Raw genomic sequence first — 10,211 nt, forward strand, 5'->3', positions numbered from 1 at the left:
CAGCAGGATTTGAAACATAGCCTTCTTCCTTCCTCTTAATTCTTTCTTTTCCCTGTTGCTCTATGCAAGCTAACACATGCTTGTTAGACTCCGAATAATACTACAGTGATGAGTGTCTCAAAAGTAAGGAGCAAATAACGGTTCAGTATATCAATATCCTGTCAAATAAAATGAAACCACCTTTACGTAAAGGCATCATTCTTAAAACACAGAGCAACTGTTACAGATCAACGTAAAAGACATACATCAGAAAACAGCTGAATGAACAAGGCAAAGCCCTTTTACATATGATAATGTTTTCTAAAAGATTTTTTCTTTGCAATTCACACAAACTGCCTTGAAAAAATAGTGAAAGCTAAATTGAAAATTCTCAGTATTTATGGAAATCTTTTCATAAAATTCTAAAATTTTCACACACAAAAATTTCTGTTGACGACTCTTTCATGTTCAGTCATAGAGGGAACTGAACCAAAGCTACTTGTCTTAGAGTCAATAGAACCTCATGTCAGCAAAAGTCAGAGTCTGGCCTGGGATTAACTTGAACAAGTTCCGCTGATGTGAGCTCCAGTTGGATGCAAACAGGCAGAAAGCAGGATTTGGTTTGCAGTATTTGACAGTATTTTTTACAAGAATAAATGAACAAGCCTTAACTTATTCTTTTAATCTCAAAGTTATTATACTCAAGTGGTTTTTTTTTTTCAGGGGGAACTCATCTTTCCATCAAATTTCCTTTGCACATTCCTGCAGGTGAAGCATTACTGTATGCTGAATCCCGCCATGAGCACTGGGAGCAGACAGAAACGTATCTAGGCACCTTACAATAATTCACTGAGGCAGGCAAAATAGAATTGCTTTAAATAACCTCTGGCAGGTACCATTAGCTCCTAGTCTACCCTGACCTGTGTGTGATGTATCATTTTGATTAGGATTTGGTACCTTCCATACATATGGAAGTATTTGTAAAAGGACTTTGCTTCAAGTCTTCTGCATAGATGTAATAATTTCTGAAATGAGGATCTTTATAGAAATTGTCTGCATTTTTTTCAGCTCCTTGGGGTTCTTCTGTTTATATTTTTAATTATAAAAGGAGACAAAAGAATGATGGGGGGTTTTGTTTGTGTTTTCAAGCAGTGCAAAAGGAACTGGATATAAGAGAGGCCCCACCTCATTTTAAAATGGGCTGCCCTCTACCTGTAAAAAGGTTAATAGTTAAAAGCTCCTGCAATGAAAAATGGTGGCATTCTTCTGTATTTACATCAACAAAACTATTTTTAAACATCCTACGTGAACTATCTAGCCTTAAGAAAAAGAAATCATTTATTACAGACTATTTGGCCAATTCCTTTTAAAAACCATTAGATTTCATCCTGCTGTTGACATACCGTCTTGCAAGTTTTCACGGGACCACAGAACTGCTGAGGTGTGCAGGGACTCGACCCCTCTGCTCAGACCAGGGTCAGCCACAGCAGATTTCTTGAGACCATTTCCAGCCAGGTTTTTAATATCTCCAGAGATGGAGATTCTCTGGGCAGCCTGTTCCAGAGTTCAATCACTGTTTTGATAATGAAGTTTCTTCTTATCTTTAAGTGGAATTTCTCGTATTTAAAATAGTTCCCATTGCCTCTTGTCCTGCCAGGGGGCCACAATGAAAAGAGCTGGCTCTTTTGGCTTTATTACCTCTCATCAGGTATTTATATACATCAATAAGCTCCCCCTCTGCCCTCTTTTCTCCAAGCTAAACAAATCCAGCTCTCGTAGCCTCTCCTTGCATGTCAGATTCTCCAAGGCCTTAACCATCATAGTGACCCTTCTTTTACTTTTACATATTAGAAATGAATCGGTTTTGTTGACAAGTCAACAAAAAGAGGAGGAGGAGGTAATGCTGTCTTAAATATGATACATCCTTTACACATAATTATAACTGACCCACTGATGAAGTTCATAATTTTGCTTCATCTTAATTTTAATTTTTTTAGAATAGGGAATTATTCCAAGTTAACAAAAAATAGCTATTATCTTTTTCTTCTGTGCTCAAGTCTTGCAGTATAAATTTATTCTCTTGACTAGGTAATATTTCCACAGCTGTTTTTAATATGCACTGTACCTTGCTCCTCTTGACATAGGAATCTTCTTCATATACATCACGGGAAAGGCCAAAATCAGAAATCTTCATTTTGCGCCCTTCTGCCACCAATACATTTCTGGCTGCTAAATCACGATGGACAAGCTTTTGGAAGAAACCAACAATAGTGTTTATGTTTCTTGTGAAGGAACTGACTACTGACATGTCAATCTATCGCAAGGACATTCTCAAATCACTATTACATTGCCCTACCTTCATTTCTGCAAGGTACTGCATTCCTCGTGATATCTGCCATGCAAACGATATTAGATCTCCCATTGTTAAGGCTCTCTCATCGGGGTTATCTAAATAACTTGAATTTCTGTTGCCATCACTGCCCACATAGCTTGGTCCTACTTTTCGACTTTCCCTGAGAAAACTGCGCAAAGAGCCGTATTTAGCGTATTCCACAATTAAATACAGCGGGCCTGAAATAAACAAATACACTGGTAAGTAAACAATTAACAGATAACCACTTAATTTTTTTAAAAAAAGTCTCTGCTAAACAACATATTGTTTTGAACAGTCAGTGGCTCCAGACACCTCTGGCCTTTATGTAGAAAGCACTGAATCAGCCATGGAATCATAGAATATTTTTAGCTTACATTCTCTATGCAGAGTGAGTGAGATCAAAAGCAGAATTCAGGCTTTTGCCTGTAATTCCCTCATCTGGATAATTTGAGACTGAAAAAGAGACAACCTCCTTACAAATCAAGTCTGTGAAACAACCTAACTTAGAGAAACTTAAAAAAAAAATTCTGGCATGTGTAATACTGAACTTACAAATTATCTGCCAATTCCAGTGTTGTATTTAAGGTGCCTTTTCAGAGCACTTAGAAACATTCTGACATTTCAATCCGTTAGTTTCTGCTTCCCATTACCTACATGAATAATACCCACTCTGTGCTTTAATGCTGAATACATTTGTCTGCTGTATCAAAGCCCTCCCACCTCATACGCTAATGAATTAACTTGATATTTATTAAAAGCCTGTGACTCAGAAACAATTCACTTCCTTTGGGATGAAAAAAATACATTATACTGAAAAGGAAAAAAAAAAGCCACCCCATGGGATCATTACCTTACTAAGACTCAGAAGTTACTCAGTCTTGAATTATATTCTTTGTCAAAACTAAAAGCACCACCTGCAACAGCACTGGGTGGGCAAAGAAGGCAGGCCTGTGCCCGAGGTTGCAACAGGCAAATGATTCTAGACTGTGTAATTACAGATGCAAAAGAAAGAGGATATTGCCATGCAACTTTGTTTAAACAAACAGAAATAATTCTGATCAGCTCCTAAGCACAATGAACAGTTGCTTCATTGGCAGTTTATAATACATGTGTCTGAAAATTTTCCTCCTTGAAATACACCTTTCAATGACTGTGGCGTTTAGCAACGATTTCACAAGAAGGAGACAGTAATTTTTTGACAGAGGCAGAAAAGACAAATCTAACTATCCAGCCACAATTTTACAAAAAAAATCTGTAGTTGTCCTTTTTTTTTTTTTTTTTCCAAAGGGAGATCTCACTCCCTGGCTCAGGCCTCAAAGCATTGTTTCAGTATGAACAATAACAGCAATAAAAAAAATTCCATTAAACTTTAAAAATAACCCATATTTGAAAACACTGACTGAGCATCAATACAATACAAAAAAATAAATTGATTGGAGGAGAACTGGTAATAGATTGGTTAAGTTTAAAAGAGCTTTAGCATCAAAATGGGTATTGAAGAATACCACAGGAAGAATGCTTAGTTACACTCAATGGCGATTTTCCCTTCTCTTCAAACATGCTTTTCTTATATGTCCTTCATTTTTTCAGCCAGCAGCAAATTTAAAAAGTGCTTAGCAATTATTAAGCAGTGGTCCAAATCCATCAACTAATTGCTCTTTATTTCCTTGCTTGACATTTTCATCTTAATAACAAACTTCTTATATTTACCGTCTTGACTGCAGGCTCCATAAAGTTTGATAACATGAGGATGGTTCACCTGTTTTAAAAGGTTGAACTCTGACAGTAGATCTCGCAGTTCGCTCTGGGAAGCATTTTCTGCAGAAAACGTCCAAAAACACAGTTGTGGTCAGGAAAGCATTACTCAAGAGTAATATGAAAATAAGAAATATGAGATCAAACATTTCCCCTGGAATTAGCAAGAGGTTGGAAAACTCCGTACGTTCCCACAGGAAAGAAGTTTCTCCATGATGACTCCATGAATGACTGTCCTTCAGTCATTCATATCAGAACCAAGTGAATGGGACTGCTGCTGTTGTGGCTTTGAAACCTCCTCTAATCATCACTCTACCCTCATACAAATGACTACAGAAAGAGTAGGTCAGCAAGGAATCAGGACCAGAGTCTGTAACCTCTTGTAGATGCCATGAAATTATTCCAGACCTTTTCTGGTATTCTAAAGCAACTCTTTGCAGTGAATCAGTGCAGTTGAAGCTTCAGAAGCATACAAAAGCCAAGATTTTATGCTGATCAAACAAAAAAAGACTCACTCACTCACTTTATTCCCATGATAAAGACCTCTTCCTCCTAAATACATTTTCTGATGGAGTAAAAATCCACTAATTAACTGGCTTACACTTGTAGCACACATCCAGATTTAGCGTTCACAAACGAGACATATACTTCAGATTGATTTTACTGGGAAACAAGTATGCAGATTTCACTGATGTTAGTAGGAAACATATGACAATCTATAGCCCCTAGAGGCTTTCTTAGTCTTTCAAGCATTTTGTTTTTTCAGAATTCTTCTGACTAACAAACTTCCTCTTTGAATGCACTGGGGCTTGGAGGAGATTCCTAGTCATAAAGGCACCCTAGGTCAAAGATAACCCTTCTTCTATCTCATCCTTAATCTCTCACACACACAGAACCTCCCTGGATGGTTCCTAGAGTGTCATTACTGTGCAGTTGAAAAGTATGTGGTCAACTTTACTAATAAAAAACAAGCTCAGCTTCTGCTCTTTGGTACTGTTCTGTATGTTTTCCATAAAGGCTGTAAGCACCAAAGGATTTATTTACCTATCCATTTTAAATACGTGCACTAATAGTTTGCAGTAGTGTGATGGCTTAGCAACTTCTCCTGTATCAGAAGGAAGTTTGCTTTAAACTAACCAATTGTATTCCCTGCCATGTGACATCAGCTGCATCTCCATTTTTCACTGGTTAAAAGTTTTCACGGGTCTGTTCGATTTTCGTGCCGTTTCTGCTTTAAAAGCCGTGCCGCGCCTGCGCTGGGTTCAGTTTTTATGCGCAGCCGAGCCGCCGCGGAGACCAGCGGAGCCTGCCTGCCTGCTGCCTGCACCCTGCTGTTTCTCAGCAAAGGAACCGCGTGCCCGCTGCTGCTCGCGGCTTTTCGCCGCCACAGCTGCTTCTCCCTGCTTTCACCTCCCTGCAGCCTTGGTAAGCCGCTGTCGCCGCGGAAACTGCGTGCCCCGGAGCTAAATTCCTTTGCCGCTTGGGAACTACCGCAGCGTTTTGACTGTCGTGGGTTTTCTTTGTAACTGCCGCCACATGGCCGTCGCCATCTTTACCCTGCCGTGGTTTTAACCCTCACTTTCCCAAAACCATCAATACCCCACTGGTTTTCTTTTTTATTTGATATATTTCTGTTTGTTGTGTTATTAAAGTTTGTTTCAGTTTTTCCAAAAAGCATTTAGAGGTCTCACGAATTCTTTTCTCCCTTCCCCTATTTCCGCTGGAATAGCGGAAGGGTATTATCGTCACCGGACCTTGGTTTACCTCGACCAAACCATTGACAGATAGTCACGCCAATTTCATATTCTGTTCTACTATATGTTTGTATCTGCCATATGTTATCTTATGGTCTGAACCTCCACTCACACTTCAGTCTTCTACTCCAGGGAGACAATATTGGATGGTTTCTCACTACTGATAGGGACTACAAAAAAGAGGCATTTCTGTAAAACAAAAATGAACATCAACTTAATGCCTATGAGAAAGTCCCATTTATCCAGTTCTGGATCTGCAGCATGTACAAGAACAGAACAAAACTCCCCACATACCATGCCTGTTTGTCTGTTGGAAAAACTAACTTCGATAGTGCACAAATGGAAACCTTATGCCTCTTGTTTTTAGGAATTGCAAATAGTATCTATTCATGTAGTGGTTGGGGTTTTTTTTGTAATGAAGGAGGCGGCCATGCAGGAGACCAGATTTAATTCATATGGGAGAAGTATTAATAATGGGCTGAAAAAATTCTCTGTTTCTTTAAACCGCCATCCATAATTCCAAGACCATTTTAGCTCAGCTGATTGCTTACTGCATCTTGTTCTATCCCCAGTACATAATGCCAAGCTGACAAAGTAGGAAGTCCCACCTGGGTCTGTTCTTAATCAGAGACTGTGCCCATCTACACAGCTCAGGCAGGAGACACCTTTTATGCGATATGCAAGATGCTTCCTCCAGTAACGTACTGGTATACAACACCATTCCCTTTTAAAGATGAGGCAGTGTAGAGTCCTAACACTTGAACAAATTACCCCTTTTGCATCTGTTACAGGGAAAGAATGGGTGATGTTGGCCTGACCCCAAGTAACTCTTACACCTCCTGAGAGCATTATAAAGCCTACTGTGGACTAATGCAATGTTTCTTATACTACTGTTAACACACGACAACTGAAAACTTAAACCAACAACAACAGATAAATATTTGCAGAATGACAAAATGTTCTCCACAGTCAAGTTGGAAAATGGAATTTCAGATGACTATCTGCAATGTAATTTACATTACAAAGATTTATTAGAGCCTGAATTATTACTGTAAATGTCAGACCAATTTATTAAAATAAGGTGCTTAAAATAAAGGGTTACTCCTTCACATTATCAATTCTGTCAAGTCCTTCCATCATAATAGCTAGCAAAAGCTGAACATTAATTACCTGCAGGTAAAAGCAATATTTTTTTACCACTGTCTTGGAATCTTAACTGAGTCACACGTTATGGATGAAAATGTGCTAGAAGAAGCAGTGATATTAAGTACACAAATAAATATGAAATGAAATAATGACTAAGACCATTTTATTGATAATGATCATTACTCATTACTTGAGTATTAAGCATAATGGTTAACCAGTTTTCACTTCTAAAATAAAACTTAGTTCCTCTACTTCTTCCATATGACCTATTCTCCACTGAACTTCTTGAAATGCAGGCACGCACTTCATAATGCATTTATTTGTTTAGTAAAATTATGAGATATGCAGGATCTTCGCTTTCAAGCAGCAGGAGATGTAGGTTTGTTTGGGTTTGTTTTTTTTTTTAAAACCTTGCACATAATAGAAAAAGTAGTAAGAAGTAGAACATTTTCCAATAATGACATGTTTTTGCTTATAAGCAGCAGTGAATGGTTGAGCTCAAGGTCTCACATTATCAACTTAGCATTTTGTAGGCTACTTTGTTTTCCCCAGATTTGAAGCCTTATGTTAAACTGAAGACATCAGGAGACAGCACTGGGCTATTCACGCAAGTTTGGCAGAGCTCCTAGAAATTGAAAAGCACATCAGAAAGTATAAAAGTTGACAGAATCCTCAATCAGAAAAGTAACTTTAATAGGTCTGTTCTGGCTTTTGATGTGATTATAACATTACTTATTTATAAAGCTCTGCCAAAGAAAACTGGGTAGACCATAAAAAAAAAAAAACAACATTCTGAAAGCTTTACCACACTCTTGCAATATTTCCATCAATGCCAAACAAAATTAAATACATTTGCTATGTTGCAAATAATTTTGCAACATAATGAAATAGAATTACTTGTGGAAATTACTTGGATCGATGTGATGCTAGCTCCTAAAGTCAGAAACCTGTCAGAATATACAGAATGCTGTATATTCTGCTGAAGAAATAGATGCTGTGACACTGGTTGTTTTTGGCCAGCCCCTCCTAGCTAGCCCCTAGCTAGCCCCTCCTAGAATCCATTCAGAGGCTACAACATAGAGTTTTCACACTGTTTCGGACCCAGATGGAAAAGTACCTTTTAGCATTTTCACTGCTACAGTGGTGTAGCCAGCCCTTCCCTTGAGTCGGAATGCTGTTGCCTTGACGACCTTTCCAAATTCTCCTTCTCCAAGAGTCTTGCCCAGAACTAAGTTCTTCCGAGGGAATTCCCACTTTGGGTCTTCCTGCAGGAGAGAAAAGAAACCCTGTAAGATGAAGCAAGAAAAGGAGTGGCTAGCTATACCTGAGGTATTAATGTTCGATAGGAGACCATTCTTCAGGAATAGGTAACACTTTACTGTACAATGTTTGGTTGTGCTTTTTATCAATATCAGTGTATTCCTATGAAAGGTTCTGAATCTCTAGCTGTTTGGCAAGTGTTTTTTCCATTACCTTGAACACAGCTCCTTGAAAACAAGCTGTACAAGTGGATTATGGATAAGGGATTATATTTTTCAGGTCTGGGAAATTGGATACAAATAAAAAACAAAGTAATACAGTATAAATGCTTGCTTTCAGAATAACTATAAATACGTGACCTTGGACTTTACAGAGGAGTAAATCAGTTTTACTCACTCCCTTAAGAGTTCATCAGAAACAACAGTCCTCTTATGAAGTCAGTGTTACTGAAGCCTTAAAGTTGCAAAATGATGACAGATGGACAAACCAGGTAAGAAATGAAAATGAACAGAGCACAAGGTCTGTGAAGACATCAGTATCTAAGATTCAAATTGATTTGATGTTATCACGCATGTCATGTAAAGTGGCAGTGTTTCTCTACCATGTTGATCCATGAAAACACACCAGCTGGCAGGTATCCTGGATAGTACGTGATCAACACAGAAGAAACTAGATTAAAGGTATGATAGTATGACTGAGCAAAAATCCTTAGATGTGGGTAAAACTCCCACTCCAACTGATATCTGCAGTGTGTGTGTCAGAAATCAAGATCAGATCTCAGTGGAGGGGTTTGGTTTGGTTTAGGTTTACCGTTGTTGTAGTACTACGGCTCATCACAGAGACTACAAACCAGCTGATTATTAGTATTTGATTGGACAGGGTTAAAGTAAAACCACACTACTGTGAAATGCAGTGTTACATTCAGAACAAAACCATCAGGTCACATGAGACCTAAGATGTTACAGTACATTAAAACGTAACAAAAGTGGAAGAATATACTGGCCTTAAAAAGCAAATTATATGGTTTATCCAATTAGTCTTAAGTATCTTCAGTTCCCTGCCTGTCTGTACACATGATTTCCAATACAGTTATTTGAGTTGAGTATTTCACTGAATAGATTGCATTTCTGTACAGACATCAAAAAAGAGCATGGAAAATGACATCAGACTTACTGGTATTTTAAAGGTGTCTACAGACACCTGGTTCTCCATGGAATCTAAAGAAGGCCGGCGGACGTTAGTGGAAGAATAACTGATGGGATAGGGCTGGGCTGGGCGCCGGAACGTCATTTCTGCGGAGGCAATAGGTGGCTTTGGAGAATTCTTGTGGTAACGATGGATGAAATAGGAAGAAAGCAGCACGGAGATGACAAAGGACAACAGCACTGCCCCTGCTATCACAGTCTTGCACACGTCATCACATAGTTGCTCTGTGGATCAAGAAAAGCTCTTTAGAACTTTGCTTCCTAATTCTGATTTGGCAATGTATTTGATGCACACAGGTGTGATGGAAACTCACAAATAATTTAACTCAAAATAATTTAAAAATCAAGAGGAAAACTAAATAGCTAATTCTCAATGAAATCTGAGAACTTGCAAATATGTCTACTGCACCTACCAATTCTGGTATTTTTATTTTGGACACCAGCAGGTAATTGTTCGCTTAACTGCCTGTGTAAATGTAAGGGTAACCAGCTCGACCCCGTGTTCCATATCTTTATAGATGTAGCCTATTTCTGATGTTCTTCTTTAAGACCCACCCTACTGTATATCGATTTTCTGATACCACTTATATCTCTGGAGACCCATGACTGAATTTTGCTCTTGAACAACAGTTTGTGTTAAAGCCTTTCAACACATCAAATAAAATCTTCTTCAAATATGAATTATTTGTTAATTGTCTTCTGTTAGATATTAAAGAATATTTTTCTTAATTTTTTAGA

The 10,211-nt window shown here is 38.3% G+C and overlaps 1 protein-coding gene across 1 annotated transcript in view; it reads right to left on the reverse strand.

The window, feature by feature from the left end:
* LOC104498748 (proto-oncogene tyrosine-protein kinase receptor Ret-like) overlaps positions 1–9,697 on the reverse strand; it is an 18,529-nt gene extending 8,832 nt beyond the window's left edge. Inside the window, exons 1-5 of the mRNA XM_010142165.1 lie at positions 9,442–9,697; positions 8,126–8,273; positions 4,064–4,171; positions 2,336–2,550; positions 2,105–2,227 (exon numbers count right to left, since the gene is read on the reverse strand). Of these exons, the coding sequence (XP_010140467.1) occupies positions 2,105–2,227; positions 2,336–2,550; positions 4,064–4,171; positions 8,126–8,273; positions 9,442–9,558 (711 nt within the window). The 5' untranslated portion in view covers positions 9,559–9,697. The remainder of the gene's footprint in view (positions 1–2,104; positions 2,228–2,335; positions 2,551–4,063; positions 4,172–8,125; positions 8,274–9,441) is intronic.
* Between the last annotated feature and the right edge of the window lie 514 nt (positions 9,698–10,211).

This window comes from Buceros rhinoceros, unplaced genomic scaffold (assembly GCF_000710305.1).
Source record: "Buceros rhinoceros silvestris isolate BGI_N320 unplaced genomic scaffold, ASM71030v1 scaffold40668, whole genome shotgun sequence".
NCBI classification, from domain to species: Eukaryota; Metazoa; Chordata; class Aves; order Bucerotiformes; family Bucerotidae; genus Buceros; species Buceros rhinoceros.